Below are 21,503 nucleotides of genomic sequence, written 5' to 3'. Positions count from 1 at the left end.
CAGGCAATTAGGTGCTTTTATTTTGTGATTCATGTTAAGGTATAAAATGTAGTATGATATATAAAATACGCGTTCCTAGACCTAGGTAATACAATAAGACATTGCACACTGGAAAATAACACTTATAAGCTACTTAATATTGGAGGGGATTATATAAAAGAGTGTCAAAAAATATGTAATAATAATTTCTGGAAAGATGTTTTTGGGGCTTGGCATGGGCTAGAAATGACAGAAAACATGAAAGCTCTCAAAGGGAAATCACTCTTGAAATCTCCCATATGGCACAACCATACTACATGTATGACTATTGGCGGCAAATCAGTCTATTATTCACAGTGGTATGAAAAGGGATGTATATTGCATAGGGGACTTTATAAAGGATTTTGATACTTAAACTCTCTTTTTTGTATAATGAATTTATTCAAAATTACAACATAAGTACTAATTTTCTTAAATTTTATGGATTAGTGTCTGCGATTAGGAAATGTTTAGAAAATTACGAATTCAGGGACTATACTTTTAACCGCCCTGTAATACCAGTGATTATTGCACTATTTTTAAAGACAACTAGGGTTAAAAAGATTTTTATGACATGCTAAATAATAAAAGAAATCTCAAAGCTAAAGGTAGAGAAAAATGGGGAGAACTCGTTGACTTTAATGATGATGACTGGGTCAGAATACACTTGTTGCCTGTCCAAGTTACTAGAAATTCCAAACTTCAGTGGTTATAGTATAGAATCATCCATCATATTTTAACAACAAATTCATTTCTTTTCAAAGCACATATAGTAGTCAGTCCACTTTGTAACCTTTGTAATATTGAAAGAGAAACCATTTAACACTTGCTCTGGGAATGTGAAATGGTGCAGAATTTAGTACAAAACTTAGAAAGCCTGTTGGAAGCACTATATATTCCTTTTACAGTTAATAAACAAACACTACTCCAGTGATATGAGATATGACTCGTTTTATATCACGAATGATAATGTGAATAATAAAAATTAGTTTTAACATTATGGTGAAAGGTCCGTACAGCATTAACTGAATGAGGTTACCAATTTATTACATACCTAGGGAATCTTACTGTAGTAATACAATGATGCAAGTTGTCTTGCCAAACAATACAATCCTGTTTTCCCTCAGTAGCTAGATTTCTTAACATTTAGCAGGTTTTAACGCTATGGTAACCTGACGCCATGAATAAGGAGTAATGATTTGCAATGTTTTGAAGAAAATATCAAACGCACTTATGAACAGATATAGCCTTTTTTATTATAGGTATGTTAACAAATCCCCACACATTATTCTGACGACTCATACTTGTTCATTACGTGACTATATTTATTTCACTCGGAGTAACGCACCCTTGAAATATTTCCATAGCAGCAATAACCTCAAGCAATCTGATACTACAATCTGAACAGAACTCTACGTAAATTTCATCAATAGCAGTTTGGTGATGATGATGACCTTGTTACTTAATTAGGAAATGTTTAGAAAATTACGAATTCAGGCACTATACTTTTAACCGCCCTGTAATACTAGTGATTATTGCACTATTTTTTAAAGACAACTAGGGGTTAAAAGATTTTTATGACATGCTAAAGAATAAAAGAAATCTCATAGCTAAAGGTAGAGAAAAGTGGGGAGAACTCTTTGACTTTAATGATGATGACTGGGTCAGAATATACTTGTTGCCTTTCCAAGTTACTAAAAATTCCAAACTTCAGTGGTTACAGTATATAATCATCCATCATATTTTAACAACAAATTCATTTCTTTTCAAAGCACATATAGTAGTTAGTCCACTCTGTAACCTTTGTAATATTGAAAGAGAAACCATTTAACACTTGCTCTGGGAATGTGAAGAGATACAGAATTTAGTACAAAACTTAGATAGCCTGTTGGAAGCACTATAATTATATTCCTTTTACAGTTAATAAACTCTACTATTTGGCAAGATTAATAATAATAACAATCCTTGTCATAAAGTGGATAATGAAATTATTTTAATCATAAAGCAGTACATTTACAAAACAAGATATTTACATCAGACACTGAATGTCAATGCATTGATTTATGCCATTATGGATCATTTTAGTGTGCAGAAATATATCATTAGAACTAAGAGGGATGTGGCCAAAGATAAATTTCGAAACGGATGGAGAAAGTGGGAAAGGTTGCTAAAGATAATGGAATGAAATGATAAGATGTTGTTCGCGCATTCACATTTCCAAAACAAGTGGTCAAAGAACTATATAGCTTATTTCTGAATATTCTTTCCTATTTTTTGTTTTTGTTTTAATTTGTTTTTAACTCTATTTAACTCTATTGACCTTATGTATATATGTATATATATAAATCACCAGTCCCTGACAAAATCAGCTCACTTGTTGCAACCTATTTTCTCTCTGATGATTATGATGATGATGGTATGATGATGGTTGTATGATGATGATGATGATGACAATGATGATGACAATGACGATGATGATGATGATGATGATGATGATGATGATGATGATGATGATAAACAGACATATAAAGCATATACATAGCGTACAACTATCAATTCAGTACATATGCTACATTTACACAACGCCAGCGGAAACCATAGTAGGTCACCTATCGTCTCCTATCGTTTGGCAAACTGTCCAACACATGAACTGCCTCGGAACAGTGGGATTACTTAACGTGCCATACTGTGCTTTCTTTTCTGAAGTTATACAAAGGATTATTTTGTTAAATAAGATAAGGAAAATGTTCAGGTGATATTTGGTTACAATTTTGAAAGCTTCTTAACTTATAACTTATTATTCTTCTAACATGTAGAGAAGCAATATTGTATGATCTTTAAGAGGACTGAGCGTTGAAGTCAATTTCCATGAACCAAAAGGCCAGGAAAGTTGATTTTAGTTTAAAGGTAACAACGGTTGTTGATATGATGGTCTATAAGTAATATCATTGCTATACATTTTATCCAAGTGATGTTGTATGCGATTAATCCATGCTTCGTCCAGAGATTTCGTTCATATAAGAATTAAAAACAGTAATCAGCTCTGTTCCAATACTATACTGTCGTTTGAGTTCCCCATCAATTACTGTGTTGTTGGGGTCCTCTTTCATTAAAGTGTTGTTTGAGTTCACATAAATTACTGGGTTTTTTTGTCAGTGATTTTAATGCTTTGTTCGAGTTCACATTAACTACTGTTATTAGATTTCCCGTCGTAACTATGTTTTCGAAATTTCATTTATTAGCGTTTATCAAATAAGAGATGAACGTGTTTAATGCCAGCGAATGCTTATTGGGGGTGTTTAAGCTAATTACAGTTAATAATACGAACACGACCATTGCAACATCTACTGTAGGGTGGCAATTGAACGCACCCCAGCTAATTCAAACTTAATTTCCTGATATCGCCGTATGATTTGGAAAAATCTTTCACCCACTCACCCTCCCATATTTTTGTTTGAAATTTCATCATGTGAACTATTATGCTGCAAAGGGTGTCTTGTATATTGCAAAGGTCTTGAATGTAGATGGTTGATTAAGCACAGATATGGGGCTTGGACTTGGACATGATGCACATGTACAAACTGTCATGAACTCAAAGTGGTCTTATTGTGCAGGTGTTCCATATTGACAACCCCAGACTAGACACGCGTGTTATGTACATGTGAGTTGACCTTACAGCGTTCTGTGTTCATGATTCATAATGCCGTCATCAAATTTCAACGGACGATGTACTTGTAGTGGTAATGCTGCACGTTTAATCTTCATAATCGTAATGGCATAGAGTTTGGACAATATCCATTTTTGATTTAATTTGAAATATTCCGCTGGACTCGTGCCATTTGTCAATAAGAGATAACATATAGTTTAATTTTGGGGAAATCAAGGGACTATTTCTATTTCGGACACGTTTATACTAGCCTTTAAAGGCGATTTTATTTTGTTGCGGTTTCCTTATAAGGGGAAAGGGGGAAGAACCAAGAGGGAGTCGGAGAGGGACATGAGCTAATCCGGCTAAATACTCATGCAAGTTCTGCTTTACAGCAGGCTGTTGGGTACTTGACATGTAGAATGGGGTTTCTAGCGGTACTACAGATCCCCCATTCCTCCGTAGTACCATGGGGGAGTGTCTTGTTATAATTGTTATAAGAGTTTACCGAGGTGGACTGGTTGTAATGTATACATGTCTATTGAATACATAGGCCTTTGGTAAACGTATGGAGGTCTCATTGTCGAATTTCCCTCAGTAAGTTTAACCTAGGGGAACAGGTCTCTCGTGGTACCATGGGAGATGCTGGTACTGCTCGGTGTTTTGTAGAATTGTCTGTAGAAAATATCTGAATATATGCTTTTTTTTAATGAATGTAGCCTATGTACATGTATAAATATTGTGGTGTGTGAATTCTCGCTGATTATTGTTTAATAATGAGTAATAACTGCGGTTTTGAGTTCCCATTAATTCGAATTTACATTGTGTACATGCGCTAACTTTTCATTACAGATTTCGAAGTTTACGCAATTCTTCCAATTTTCTGGTGCTAAACCTGTCGGTTGCTGATCTAATGATGGCGGTTGGAAATCTACCAGCGTTCGCCGTTGCCAGCTTTAATATGAGATGGGTGTTCAGCAACATAGGTAACTAATGTAGAACTAGGAAACAAACCTACGTTATACTACATGTACATACATGTAGTATCGAACCTTTACAGTTATGGTGATAATGTATAAATGTGGAATTGTAAAAAAAATAAAAATGTGTAAAAATAAAAACCCTTACGCGAATGTAATTGCCGTTGCATGATTCGAGTTGAAAACATTCATTATTATATTGGAATAGTTTCTCTCATAATAGTTCGGTTCCCTTGCTCTGACATTTCCTGCCTGACTGCTACCATTACCCTTACTAAGGAGCACGATGTGCATCCACTGTAATGCTGTAATGCTTAGTTCTTCTTTGTAGACAATCAGTCCCGGTATACACAACGAGAAAGTGAAGTTGCTAAGACTATTTTTTATTAAGGGCATTACAGCTCTGCTTTTGAAACTATTTGCATGACCGGTATTATAAGCTGTAAAAATAACAAATCCCTTTCTGTTTCAACAGTAGTTTAAACAAATTGGTGCAGTGTAATTTCCTTTTTGGCATACACCATTAACAAATTATAGACATGGAAAAATGTATTTGCCTTCAATTATCTTTCAAGATGTAAGGTGATCGACTCTGCTGGTTGTTTCTCAGTCCTCTTGAAGTAACGATTGTCCGGTAATGTTTTGACCCATATTTTAAGCAAATATTCTTGTACTATCTTAAAGAAAGGTTGCAATTGGAACGAACTATTGTTCCTTACATAACATGTTTGAAGGTGTATGCGTCCCGAGGTAATGTAGGAGGTAATATTATGATAATAGGTTATGGAATTATGGTAATTATCAACACATAAGTATCGCAAATGAAATACTACTGTTCTGAAGCTCTCGATCGATATAATCGCCCATACCCTGTAAACATCATGTTATGCTACACATGTGCTCACCCAACCCCTCTTAACCTACACAAATACATACGTTCTATTTGTTTTAACCACATTAAGAATATGCACAAGTGGTCGACTAAAACGACATGCAGCTGTTATCCCTACATTAAGGGTCCTTTGATAATGTTCTCTGTGTTTGCCTATTTAAACTGTTTCTTTAATCCAAGTACGTCGTTTTAGGTTGTCAAATATATGGATTCGTCGGTAGTATAGCCAGCCTTACATCAATAACAACACTCACCTTGATTGCCATAGAGAGAAGCATTGTCATCGTGCACCAATTACCTTGGTACCAAAAGACATCAGTGAGGACGATGCTAATTTTCGTTGGATTTTCCTGGTTTTACTCTGCTTTCTGGTCGATAATGCCGTTAGTGGGATGGAGTCGGTATATCTTAGAGGGATCTTATGCATCCTGTACTTTTGATTTTATATCGCAACAGCCCCAGTACCGCTCATTTTCAATATCCCTCATTACGGGGTGTTTTTTCATTCCTCTTGTAATCATAATCGTATGTTATTTACGTATATTTTTAAAGGTAATCTGGCATGAACGGGAGATTGACCAAATCGCATTAAAGACAAATTCCAAAATATATTTTACTAATGTATCCAGAGAAAGACGTAAACAGAAGCGTGAGTTTAAAACAGCAAAAATAGCATTTGGAATAATTCTGGTATTCTGTTTTTCCTGGCTGCCTTATGCAGTTGTGGCTATGATAGGATGTTTCAATGGTAAATTAAGCCTCATCACGCCCATGGCAGTATCAGTTAGCGGTCTCTGTGCGAAAATCGCCACGGCTGTGAATCCTATTTTGTATGCACTAATACATCCTAAGTACAGAGGCAAAGTTAGGAAGGACATGAAGAAAGGCGTGTCATTTGTTTTCAAAACCGTGAACAATCAGGATTCCAGAATCTCACATTCCAATGACTCCAATGAAGAACTGCAATTTTCCAAATTCAATAGGAAAGAAAGCATAACGAATCGACCAAAGGAACATACACTGTTACAGAAAACTGATGATTTTCTTTAACTTGAATAGGAAACAACGAGGCTAAATCTAACTGTGTGTGGGTTTACCGTGCTCGCAACAGACACGTTCATATGTGGGCGGTTGCCTTGGAAGACACCATCGGAAAGAGAGGGTAGAGGGAGGGAAAAAAAATCTTGGTAATATATGACTTACATGGTATGACTTGCTTACTACAGCTTACACAAAGTATTGCTGTGATATCCGATTCTAGGTAATTATATGTGGTAAACAACTCCGAAAGATTCTGTGAATTGACTGCATGACCGTCTGGACATCAATACAGGTATACATCTTTATGGTATTCTGAGCATGAAAGTGATATCCGAATCCAGAGTGATGCACTGGTATCTGACTAGGGATGCACTGGTATCTGACTAGGGATACACTGGTATCTGACTAGGGGTGCACTGGTATCTGACTAGGGATGCACTGGTATCTGACTAGGGGTGCACTGGTATCTGACTAGGGATGCACTGGTATCTGACTAGGGACACTAGATGTACTAAGGCATCATTATATTGCTAGGTGTTCATTAGAAATATAAATATGTTAGCTATATCGAACTCCTCTGTAACACCGTGTAAGAAAAAATTGAGTACCTGTCGGTTTCTATCGCCTTCGTACTTGGTACATTGCTTGATTAAAATTGCCCCGTTATTCCCTAAACAAGAGATCCCAGAGGGATCTTGGCGCCCACCTTTGTACCATCTTCATTTTATTCTTTGTCAGTTCGATCTTTTCTCTTCTTTCCTCTAATCTGTTTTATCGAGTCATGTTAACAGTAAATGCACCTTGAGGTAACTTCTGATCTAAACTTAATACTGATGTGTATGAAAGCCAATCTTCAAAGTGAGTTTGTCATTTCACATATTTACTAGTACAGTACTTAATGTGAAAGAAATAGAATAGATCATTGCAATATGAGAGAGATCTGTTTAGTTCTTCTTTTAATCCATTTTTTTTATGATCAGTCTCAAAATATAACATACACAACGAGGGATCAATGGGAGCCTACATTTAAAATTTGAGAAAGATCCCTCCCGTACTTCCCGAGAAATAGCAAAACATACTTTCACTATCAAAATCCAAGATGGCTGCCTGTCGGCGATGCTGTTTATCCGATCAGTCTCTAAAATTGCCCTGTGCAGCTAGGACCAAGGGGAACCTACATATAAAATTTAAGAAATACCCCTCTAGTTCTTCCGGAGAAATAGCGGTAACAAACCTACACTATCAAAATCCAAGATGGCTGCCTGTCGGCCATGTTGTTTATCCGATCAATCTCAAAAGTTGCACTGCACAGCTAAGGACCAAGGGGAACCTACATATACAATTTGAGAAAGATCCCTTTCATACTTCCCGAGAAATAGCGATAACAAACTTTCAATACAAAATCAAAGATGGCTGCCTGTCGGCCATGTTGTTTATCCGATCAATCTCAAAAGTTGCACTGCACAGCTAAGGACCAAGGGGAACCTACATATATTTTTTTTTAAAGATCCCTCTGGTACTTCTTGAGAAATAGCAAAACAACCTTTCAAAATCAAAATCCAAGATGGCTGCCTGTCGGCCATGTTACTTATCCGATCAGTCTCAAAAAAATGCCCTGCACAGCTAAGGACCAAGGGGAACCTACATATATTTTTTTTTTAAAGATCCCTCTGGTACTTCTTGAGAAATAGCAAAACAAACTTTCAAAATCAAAATCCAAGATGGCTGCCTGTCGGCCATGGTTTTTTTTATCTGATCAGTCTCAAAAGCTGCCATGCACAGCTTAGGACCAAAGGGAACCTACATATAAAATTTGAGAAAGATCCCTCTGGTACTTTGAATAGCCACGGCTAAAAACCAGCACATTACAAAGAGTCCTTCACAATGTCATTATTTCATTTAGCTCATCAGCAGATTTAAGTCATCTTTACACATCTAACCTATTAATTTATACAAAATGAATTGAAAGTACGTGATATTGTCGACAATGCAAAATATGTTTCAGATAACAAAATTGTATTTTTATTGCCCATTTGTTGTTTATACATGTACAATATGTATGTACATTATTGTAATATGATAAATCTACTTGCCTTTTCTTTGTGGTTTGTTCAAATAACAAATGTGAGTAAATGTAAAAAAAGTCTTGAAGTATGTGTATATTTCATGATGTGTGCATGTAAGTACAAGTGAGTGGTCAAATATGTTTATTCATTGATTTATGCACGACTAAAGGATTATTTGTGTTTGTGTAAGATTACACTATGGTACATACATGACAGTTTGTAACACACGATGGTACATATATGACTGTTAATAACACACGATGGTATATACATGACAGTTTGTAACACACGATGGTACATACATGACTGTTAGTAACACACGGTGGTATATACATGACTGTTAATAACACACGATGGTACATACATGACTGTTAGTAACACACGATTGTACATATATGACTGTTTGTAACACACGATGGTATATACATGACTGTTAGTAACACACGATGGTACATATATGACTGTTTGTAACACACGATGGTACATATATGACTGTTAGTAACACACGATGGTACATATATGACTGTTAGTAACACACGATGGTACATACATGACAGTTTGTAACACACGATGGTACATACATGACAGTTTGTAACACACGATGGTACATACATGACTGTTAGTAACACACGATGTTACATACATGACTGTTAGTAACACACGATGGTACATACATGACTTTTTGAAACACACGATGGTGCATACATGACTGTTAGTAACACACGATGGTACATACATGACTGTTTGTAACACACGATGGTATAAACATGACTGTTAGTAACACACGATGGTGCATACATGACTGTTAGTAACACACGGTGTTACATACATGACTGCTAGTAACACACGATCGTATATACATGACTGTTAGTAACACACGATGGTGCATACATGACTGTTAGTAACACACGGTGTTACATACATGACTGCTAGTAACACACGATCGTATATACATGACTGTTAGTAACACACGATGGTATATACATGACTGTTTGAAACACACGATGGTATAAACATGACTGTTAGTAGCACACGATGGTACATATATGACTGTTAGTAACACACGATGGTACATCTATGACTGTTTGTAACACACGATGGTATATACATGACTGTTAATAACACACGATGGTACATACATGACTGTTTGTAACACACGGTGGTATAAACATGACTGTTAGTAACACACGATGGTGCATACATGACTGTTAGTCACACACGATGGTACATATATGACTGTTAGTAACACACGATGGTACATTCATGACTGTTAGTAACACACGATGGTACATTCATGACTGTTAGTAACACACGATGGTACATTCATGACTGTTAGTAACACACGATGGTACATCTATGACTGTTTGTAACACACGATGGTATATACATGACTGTTAATAACACACGATGGTACATACATGACTGTTTGTAACACACGAAGGTATAAACATGACTGTTAGTAACACACGATGGTGCATACATGACTGTTAGTAACACACGGTGTTACATACATGACTGCTAGTAACACACGATGGTATATACATGACTGTTAGTAACACACGATGGTGCATACATGACTGTTAGTCACACACGATGGTACATATATGACTGTTAGTAACACACGATGGTGCATACATGACTGTTAGTAACACACGATGCTACATACATGACTGTTAGTAACACACGATGGCACAAACATGACTGTTAGTAACACACGATGTTACATACATGACTGTTTGTAACACACGATGGTACATACATGTATATTCGTTTGCAATTTTCTTTCTAAAACTAAAACAATAATGGCAACGAATATATTGCTGATGAGAGAATAACGGTTGAACAATGCCAACTGGTATATAGCCTTTAATCAGTCGGAAGGTATTCTTGTTTAAAGTTGTCCTAACAGAAGAAAAAAAACCCCAGTCAATGCCTACTATATCCGTATCACGCAACGCATGTGATACATATGGGTTTGGAAAATATATGTATTGATAAAGTAGGGTCATTCAGGAAATTAAAAGATGAACTTTAGGCACACTAAAGATACATCAGTCTTTTATGTTGCAAATTGTCAATATATTAACTAAAAATGTCTGTTTGTCAAGAACATTAATTTTGCAAACTTAAAAAATCACTAAAGTGGAATCACAGTGGTTTCTGCTGACATTAGAAATTACTAGCACTTTGGAAAAGTATGTCGTCAAATACACTTGCGTTATCAGGTCTATGTACATTTCCCTGCCCGTGTTCACAGCTGCGTATATAGCTTGTTTGGTAATTAAATGTGATGTGAATTGTGATCTCTGCCCTATTTAAAAAAAAAATGTGTAGCGTATAAATGAGCGTAAATAAATAAACTGTGATAAAATGCATAAAGTGCACGAAGAAGTATACTGATGCTCAAGAAACATGTTTCCGTTTGCCTTATAAGGGCAATAGTGACATAAACTTTAACACAACATTCCTTCTTTTCTATATTTACTCTCATCTTATGTTTGCTAATCCTCCCGACAATAAACCTTTGATACTCAAATATATCAGAGGTTAGGAAACATTCGATGGACACCGTCACCCATTTTTTTGTATTTACACAAGTATGATGGTTCTATATCGACTATTATTTATTACATGTAAGTTTTTGTTATCTTGACTGAGGTTAAAGGTCAATTAGTTTGCAGCATTCCGTATGTATTCACATCGACTATATTGTAGTCCTATGACAGATAAAGAATGATGTAGAAGCAAAACATCTTTTGAAGATATATTTCTGTTTTCATAGTGATATCTCTAGACTGAATACAAATGCTTCATTTCGTTGAATCAATGAAACCGTTCTCATGGTCAAGCATGGACTCCGTGCTCAAACTGTCTTGTAACTCACTTAAATCATGTCACACCATCAAAAAGTCAAATGTTATTATTGAAAACAGCATTCGGGTTAAAGTTTCTTTAAATACTTTCCAAATCATTAACAAAATAAGATTTTTATTAATTTTATCTGAAACTATAAATAAAGCATGGACACAGAATCCATGCTTAAGCATGACAACGGTTTCACATATCGACTTCGAGATTAAATCACTTGGATTTTATGTTTGGCCTGATTTCAATGTAGCATGAAACATTATTTCAGCACAGAATTAGGTGTTCATTTTTCGTGAGAAAAATATAATAACCGGCACTCATTCTAGGGCACCAACATTGATATCTACATGTAATAAGGATCCTTCTTGTCCTATTAAATAGTGTTATCATTAGTTTTCATGAAAATATAATCAGCTTAATTCATTATCAAAGGTAAAGCTCGTGTAATGTCAAACGGATGTTGTCTATTTTTGTAACATTGTAGTGTATATTCTTGTACATGTAAAATCGCACAATTGTACTGACGTGAATCAATACCGATCAACGAATTGTATGCTCAAAACGAATGTATGATTGTACATACTAATTTGATATATATAAAACATAAAAAACTGCATATGGAAATGAATGATTATTGTATATTTGACGACTTCTGAAAAACAAAATTAACTTTTGTTTTAAATTGATCTATTCCGGTTGTAACAACGCAATACAAATTACAATTGATACTCTTAAAACAATATATTTCATGGTATACACACCACACACAGATATTCACCATGTGTAATCCACACCTAACTGTTCACATGCTACACATCATACACACCACACACAGACATTAACCATGTGTAATCCACACCTAACCATTCACATGCTACACATCATACACACCACACACAGATATTCACCATGTGTAATCCACACCTAACCGTTCTCATGCTACACATCATACACACCACACACAGATATACACCATGTGTAATCCACACCTAACCGTTCACATGCTACACATCATGCACACCACTAACAGATATACACCATGTGTAATCCACACATAACCGTTCACATGCTACACATCATACACACCACTAACAGATATACACCATGTGTAATCCACACCTAACCGTTCACATGCTACACATCATACACACCACACACAGATATACACCATGTGTAATCCAGACCTAACCGTTCACAAGCTACACATCATACACACCACACACAGACATTCACCATGTGTAATCCTCACCTAACCGTTCTCATGCTACACATCATACACACCACACACAGAGATACACCATGTGTAATCCTCACCTAACCGTTCTCATGCTACACTTCATACACACCACACACAGATATACACCATGTGTAATCCACACCTACCCGTTCACATGCTACACATCATACACACCACTAACAGATATACACCATGTGTAATCCACACCTAACCGCTCACATGCTACACATCATACACACCACTAACGGATATACACCATGTGTAATTCACACCTAACCCTTCACATGCTACACATCATACACACCACACACAAATATACACCATGTATAATCCACACTTAACCGTTCAAACGCTACACATCATACACACCACTAACAGATATACACTATGTGTAATCCACACCTAACCGTTCACATGCTACACATCATACACATCATACACACCACACACAGATATACACCATGGATAATCCACACTTAACCGCTCACACGCTACACATCATACACACCACTAACAGATATACACCATGTGTAATCCACACCTAACCGTTCTCATGCTTCACATCATACACACCACACACAGATATACACCATCTATAATCCACACTTAACCGTTCACACGCTACACATCATACACACCACTAACAGATATACACCATGTGTAATCCACACCTAACCGTTCACATGCTACAGATCCCGTGAAACAGAGCAAATCGGACCGCATATCACATATAGTAGTACACAACATACACATTTACATTATACAACAATAATGCATCTTTATAAAGAGTCCAATTCATTTACACATCCATCTCATATATATTGAATTTGAAAATTGTTGATAATAATAAAACAGTGTCCAAATATATAGCTATTTGTTGTTTGTTGTATATTGACAAACATTTCGAAAATTAAGAAAAATGCACATTTATAGTATGTATAAATAGTGAGAGAGCATGGTCTATCTTTTCTACATCTATGAAAGTTAGAACGGTTACAATTTTAGATCATCTTCAAAACATACTTTTATAATAACCTTCCGTTTCTCTATCTATTTTGACTTTCGTCGGAAAGTTGAATAAAAACGTATTACGTTCAATATACAATAAATAGGTGATTAAATTGTAAAGTTAAAAGACTTGATACATTAAGGATTATTCATCTATTGAAGTTAGTACTCTTTAAATACAAATGTTAGTTTTCTTTTCGTAGATATGCGACATATTTGTCTAAATTGTTCGTGCAGTGTAAGGCAAGTTAATTCAACTAAATGACTAAAGTACTTTTCAGACACACAAAAATACTATTGAAAAACCACCGAAATGTATACCTGCTATGATTACACATGTCTATAACTTTTTAAGTTGGGGACTTGTGGTGTCTTTATACACTCAAAACCCTGATTTAATAGCGTCTGAATAAACAAAACTACACTTCATGCCGGTTTCATCTGCACGCGCACAAATTCTATTTAGATGTAACGATATATCTTTTTTCTGTTAATGTCAAAGTTGGTTTTCTCTATATAATGCTCTGCTAAAACACCGTTTACAAGAGACTGTTAGGTTGGAAACTCTCTACGGGTCCTTTGGTCCTTTACAATATCCACAATTTTTTCAAATTTTCAATTATTTCATATTCGATACCTAGATTTAGATACATGTATAAAACTACATCTTCAGCTGCTACCATAGTCCATCTCAGGTTTCAGATCAAACTTAATATCCCCATATACACTAGCGGTAAAAAAGAAACTATACATAGGTAAAAAGTTCATATTAACACATTAATTTCAAAAGGTACAGTAACAGTTTGTTAAGAATTGTAAAATACACCTAATCAATCAATTCACATTTTGCAAAGGAACACACATTTAATCACGAGGGTACAATAAACACGAATCATATGCTAAGCCAGTTCCCAACGTCAATATCGGTTATGTCCACGGCCGTTATCAGTAATGCACGCATTGCAACAATTAACGACGCCACATGTATCCAACGCCTGGGGAATGTCGCGATCATTCCAGATGCGAACTAGCACAGGGGAAAGCTCCCTAACGTGCTCGAAGGGCGACAAGTCAGGTGGAGCTGCAGGCCAAGATAACTGGTCCACATTCTAATTAGTCAGGTAATCAGTCACAACGCGTGCTACGTGTGGTTGAGTGTTGTCATGTTATCAAGTGAAGTTGTTACATGGACGGGATGACTTGGGTTGCAGGATCTCATCGCGGTAGCGTGTACCGATGAACTTACCGTTAATGAATACCAGAGGCGTCTTGGCATTCGGTGTTATTCTACCCCGGTTCATCACACTGCCCCCGCAAAGGGAACGACGTTTCACGATACAACTGTTCTGAAAACGCTCTCTAGCGCGTCTATATACTCTGGAAACCGAAACTCGTCGGAAAACAACATACGCGCCCAATCGGGTCTAGTAAAGCGGAGATGTCTCTTGCTCCAAGTTTGGTACAACACGATGACGTCGTTGCAGGACGATGCGGATAGCTGGACGTCGTGGACGAACGTGTAATTGCTTAACGTTCTTTGGCTGATTTTTCGTAATCCATGAACGTGGCATCGCTAGTGTACAACACGGATGTAATTGTCCCGAAATAATGACGGTACACGTGGACGTTCTGACCTTGGGTAGTCCCTGTTGATAAGGTATGAATAGTGTTTTGATGCACACAAAAGCGTCTAGCAGTAACATTTTGGGCAACATCAGCCTGAATTTTTCTCGGTTTAGACATAGATTGCCAAACACGTTGTTCAATATGAATATTTGTATCTTTTCTTATTGTCCAAGATGTAAAGACAACAGTAACTTAGCCGGTAAAAATTCTAAAAGTTTTTCTCTCCAAAATGCCCCTCCTTTGAATTCGATTTTCTTTTAGTGAGACCTAAACCTTATCTTAACAAAAACACCATTACAATTCAAAGGAGCACTTGATTCGTTTTTCGTAGACGCATAAAACTAAAAGAACAAATCAGATTTTTTTCCCAAAAGACAAATGTTGTCAAACTAACAATGCATTGAATGATCCTTTATGGTGCAACCACAGCTAGGGATCATACGCTTCAGTCATTCGGAACACCTCGCCCCGATTCCAGTTCCTTCCAACGTAGATGACCGTATCGGCCGAGAAGTTCCGAGTGACGCTTCAGTATATATGTAAAAGTCCTTGCTATGGTGAGTTAACAGATATTTACAGATAAATCAACAGCCAGAACCCATCTCAAGCAACGATATCTGCCAGACAAAAATAGTGTTCTTCTTAGAATCAAAGTGTCTTACAACTTTTGTATACCAAATATATTTTGATTACAGAAGGACTAGGTTATGAACAATATGTACCAGTGCCAAAAATAGCAATTCAAAATATGTGGTGGAACATATTCAAAGAAAGGATCAAATGACCATATAGTCTATACATCAGAATGTATAGCTATGTGTATAGTCTAATCATTATGACTGAAAGCTGACAGAAAAGAAGTAAATATATTTCATCAACGGAAAAGACGTTTGGTAAAGATTCGTTGGTTTATTTCTTTTCAAGATGGCCACCAAAACATTAATTCTACTGCCTAATCAGTTGTGAGATTCTTAGACAACTTTCTAGCAATACAAATGGAATTAAGAGACTGTGTGTTTGTTTGTTTGTTTGTTACTTTTGCTATATATACATTAAAGTTAGATGCTCTTTCAACAGCTGATGACATTTACAGATAATGTTTTGTAAGATGCAAGAGTATGAAATGTGTTCGAATGGCAGACTTGTAAAAAAGAAGGAAGAGAAAAATGATGCGAAGCTCTTGAGTTTGTTTTCAAACTGGTGATTAAAGATTCAAACGAAAACTACTTATTTCAAGCTTTGTCGGAACTTCTTAGTCCTAGGGTGCAACTGTTCTGATTTTGAAGATTGCTATGATAGCCAAGATAATAAAGTATACTTGATATAAGAGCACGCATTCCCATAGTTCTTTTACCAACTGGGCATTGGCAGTAGTAATCTTTTATTGGATTATTTCATTTTGTGTCGTGTTGTACTGAATCCAAGCATTATATAAGTCTAACAGATATGCCAATAAGCATACAAAAGGCTTTTAAAATTGGTGGGAAGTAGTTCAAATTTTGTAATCGATAGTTGGTTTGAAAAAAATCTTACCAATGTTTTGAAAGCACTAGCTTATAGGTGAGATAGCTGTTTGTCAGAGTTATCTTTCTTCTATATGTATAAGGATAGCTTGTCAAACGATGACGGCCAGGAATGTCGAACAAGGAATTTCTACATTTTACTTTTCTATAAGATTACAAAAAATAGAGTCAATTAGCGATACCATTCGGTAGGTTTACCTGGCAAAACTTACTTTATTACATGTTCCTGTTCATTGTACCTCATCGAGGAATAGATGATTAAATTCCGTGTGCTTAGTTTTAGTGTACCATTGTAAACGCATATTAATTTCACATAAAACTATTCAGAACAAGTTCGGGTGGTAATTATAATATGTATTTATTTATTTGTTCCAGCTCCTACAATGAAAACTTTAAATTACGGAACTTTGACTTATATAAACTTTAAGTGACACCGAAGATGAGTCCCGACAACTCAAGAAATCATAGAGTAACTTACCCAAATATTTAGTATTGTAGGAGAAGATCAAGCATATCAAAAGAAACATATATATACTAGTGACAGGTAGAGAAATACCAGTTCTATAAACTTCTATAAAATTATGGTATTTTTCAATAGTTCAATCGCAATAAAATGCAATAAATACGGTTTCCCGTTGAATATCGCGTATGTGTCCCGTTAATGTAAAAACAACAGTATCCCGGAACTATGCAGTAATCAACCGGCTACCATTGTAGTACATGTTTATCACCTCTAAGATACTGGTGGTAAGGACAAATCTTATAATATAGATGTATGTACAGTGTAGCTTGAATTTATAATAATATAATATTTATATATAACATAGATAAAACAAAATCGGAGGTGTTATGAATTATTCTCCCAAATGAGGCTCAACAAAGTGTTCCAATTGGCCAACATTGCATGTATAACATACAAACACTATTACACGGGGTTGGGATCAAAGCTTAGGCTGTCTTCGATGTCCTCTCCAAAGCAGGAGTAAACACACTATTTAACGTTGTAATCCTATCCTTGTGATACTGTTATGTTGGCTAATTGGATAGACCGCTGTTCAGACTAAACAAATAGCACCTTTATCATGATATTGGTTAATATAAATGCATAAAATGTAAATATTTCTCATGATTAAGTTTAGCACAACAAAAACATAATGCATCAGCATCTGAACAATGTTGATGATCCAGGAGTAACAGCTTGTTGAGGGTTTTACATCTTCATGTTCACCCTTTTTCTAAACATTTTCTCTATGTTGTGTATGTTTGACGTTTCAATGACTAGAACAAAATACACTTTGTCACAATCATCAGAAGCGAAATGACTATGCTTAAAAGCGAGCAATTAAATCGACCTGTATTGGGTGTCCATTTGCATATAGGTATAGGACATCACAAGTCCATTATATATATATCCAACTCTTACCTATTTTATACCTGTACCTACGCTTCACTGGTCATTTGTCTGACGAGGGTGACAAGGTTTGTACCGTACTAGTCATCGCCATGTCACACCCAAACACTAACTTAACTGGCTGCAATCGCGATACATAACCTTTCATCAAGGATTTACAATTCTCTTTCGAAACCATAAGCGCAAGCTGATATGTCTCTGAAAATGATCAACACAAAATTACAGGTCACAGGTATTCTACACCATTTGCAATGTAAAGACACTTTTCATTGGTTAATAACCATATGTGCATGGATAATTTGACTATTTACCATGCAATTGCGCATCTTATTTTCCAACAGACCAATGCTCTTTCAACCCCCACCCCCCTTGAGTGTAAACAAGTGAGCCACGGGACTTGTTTCTGGTATTCGCATTGAACTTATATGACGATTTTCCAGCGAAAACAAGTTTCTATCAAACCTTTGTATCTACTTAAAACCTGTCAAGCCCACAGTCAGAATGCATGTTTCGTCGCATTTACTTCAAACGTCACTAGAATAAAATGACTTTCAAAACATTTTAATAGAAGAGATATAATCAAAACACATTTGTATATAAAGGTGGAAAATATAACTCGGGATTTTAAAATTTTGGAAAAATAATCAACCCTACGCAATCAACGTTATTTATTCCACCATACAACACAAACATGTGTTAATTATTTCTAACGTAACATAAGTAACATAAGACTAGAATTACAATGTATTTTCCAAACGGATTCTACACAGCCTACTAATAAAACAAGAGGTCTCGGAGAGATATTGGCGCCCACCATCGTATCATCTTCATTAGTTCTGTCATTTTGATCTGTATACACAAATGACAGTCGACCTGTAAATGTTTGATCTGTATACACAAATGACAGTCGACCTGTAGACATTTAATCTGTATACACAAATGACAATCGACCTGTAGACGTTTGATCTGTAAACACAAATGACAGTCGACCTGGCCTGTAGCCGTTTGATCTGTAAACACAAATGATATAGTCGACCTGGCCTGTAGACGTTTGATCTGTATACGCAAATGACAGTCGACCTGTAGACATTTGATCTGCATACACAAATGACTGTCGACCTGTAGACGTTTGATCCGTATACACAAATGACAGTTGACCTGTAGACGTTTGATCTGAATACACAAATGACAGTCGCCCTGGCCTGTAGACGTTTGATCTGTATACACAAATGACAGTCGACCTGTAGACATTTGATCTGTATACACAAATGACTGTCGACCTGTAGACGTTTGATCTGTATACACAAATGACAGTCGACCTGTAGACGTTTGATCTGTAAACACAAATGACAGTCGACCTGGCCTGTAGACATTTGACCTGTAAACACAAATGAGTCGACCTGTAGACGTTTGATCTGTATACACAAATGACAGTCGACCTGTAGACGTTTGATCTGTATACACAAATGAGTCGACCAGTAAACATTTGATCTGTATACACAAATGACAGTCGACCTGTAGACGTGTGATTTGTATACACAAATGAGTCGACCAGTAAACATTTGATCTGTATACACCAATGACAGTCGACCTGCAGACGTTTGATCTGAATACACAAATGACAGTAGACCTGTAGACATGTGAGCTGTATACAAAAATGACAGTCGACCTGAAGACGTTTGATCTGTAAACACAAATGAGCCGACCTGTAGACGTTTTATCTGAATACACAAATGACAGTAGACCTGTAGACGTTTGATCTGTATACACAAATGACAGTCGACCTGTAGACGTTTGATCATGTTTGAAAGAGCTACTGGGTATTTTGATTTAGTCAAACGAGTATTTCATATTCCATCTTTTTTTGTAGCAGCTTTCAGACCAAAAGATAAAACAAGAGGTCCCAGAGATAGATTGGCGCCCACCATCTTATCATCTTCATTAGTTCTGTCAATTTGATCTTTTCTCTTCTCTTCTCTGTTTGATTGAGTCAGGTGAAAAACAAATGCACCTTGGGGTAACTTTTGATCTGAACTTCATACTGCTGGGTATAAAAGACAACCTTCAAAGTGAGTTTGTAGTTTCATTTAATGTATTTAATAGTACAGTACTTAGTGTGAAAGTAATGGAACCAATTATTGCCATATCTTAAAGACCTATTAGTAGTTCCTGGGAAATAGTGAACTATTTCTATGTTGCCAAACACTTTGCAAAGCCTTAAAAAGCTTGTGTTTGGCAACTTAAGAACCTCCTCTCTCGGGTTGAGATTCCCAAGGGCGGCAGAAATTCTATTAATCTCAACCCGAGGGGGAAGATTCTTAAGTTGCCAAACATGAGGCTTTGCCAGGTGATTGGGAACTTAAGAATCTTTCCCCGAGGGTTTCCGCTATCTCACCCTCAAGGGGATGAATGATTCTTTTTCTCTTACCCTGCACACCCATTTTGTATCATATACATTTTTGTACATAAAGTACTGTTAACTTTACAGGCTAAATTCAGGGTTGATGTGACGTTGATGGATTATTGAGCTGACATCATGGTACTGTTAATGTGACATCATCATATTGTTAACGTGGCGTCATACCATTGTTACGAATAGGGGAATACCCCCGCCTCAACCTTTGGGCGAGACAAGGATATATCACACCCTTAAAAGTGCGGATACACCTGTCTAGGGTAAAAGCGGTCTGAAATCTAAACAAAAAGTTTCAAATTTCCATAAGACACTGCTGGTCAAGGATTGCAAAAAAACAGACTGTACCCTTCAGTAGGAAGCTTTTGGACCAGGATTGAAATTTACTTTCCAGCATAAAACTGTACTGATCCAAGAATGCACTATCAAATTAAAATTGTTCTTGTATAGGATTAATATTTCTCGCACCTCAGACAGAGATATCCCACGTTATACCCCATGCTAGATTTTTCTATCTTGTCCGATTTGTCTTGTACCTTTACGTGACATTTCGCGGAATTTTTACACTGTAATGTATTCATCCGCGCTTTAACTGCTTGAAATTGACAATTTGCATTATAAATGTTCTGTTTTGTTGTTAAATGTATAGTTTTTATGTTGTTAGATATTTAATGTTGTAGATAAAATATAACCTACACTGTGAAATACAAATGTACGTTGTAATATCTGTACATGTAAGAACGGACTGCATTTTTACGCGGAAGCATTCAAATG

At 36.2% G+C, this 21,503-nt stretch overlaps 1 protein-coding gene across 1 annotated transcript; it reads left to right on the top strand.

Moving 5' to 3' along the window:
• The first annotated feature begins 4,580 nt into the window (after nt 1-4,580).
• On the top strand, nt 4,581-6,586 carry LOC110464668 (rhodopsin-like). The gene is made up of 3 exons (XM_021520005.1): nt 4,581-4,650; nt 5,730-5,854; nt 6,089-6,586. Exons 1-3 carry the CDS (start codon nt 4,581-4,583, stop codon nt 6,584-6,586), a joined length of 693 nt encoding a protein of 230 aa, XP_021375680.1.
• Nucleotides 6,587-21,503: the final 14,917 nt, after the last annotated feature.

Source organism: Mizuhopecten yessoensis, unplaced genomic scaffold, assembly GCF_002113885.1.
Source record: "Mizuhopecten yessoensis strain PY_sf001 unplaced genomic scaffold, ASM211388v2 scaffold11019, whole genome shotgun sequence".
Taxonomy (NCBI): Eukaryota; Metazoa; Mollusca; class Bivalvia; order Pectinida; family Pectinidae; genus Mizuhopecten; species Mizuhopecten yessoensis.
This window is presented reverse-complemented; position numbering and strand designations above follow the sequence as displayed.

Excerpts from the sequence above, each read along its gene's own strand:
- LOC110464668 (XM_021520005.1), top strand. The coding sequence starts at position 4,581 with ATGGCGGTTGGAAATCTACCAGCGTTCGCCGTTGCCAGCTTTAATATG. Across the intron at positions 4,651-5,729 it reads ATGGGTGTTCAGCAACATAG|GTTGTCAAATATATGGATTC; the intron begins GTAACTAATGTA and ends ACGTCGTTTTAG. Across the intron at positions 5,855-6,088 it reads CTTGGTACCAAAAGACATCA|GTAATCTGGCATGAACGGGA; the intron begins GTGAGGACGATG and ends ATATTTTTAAAG.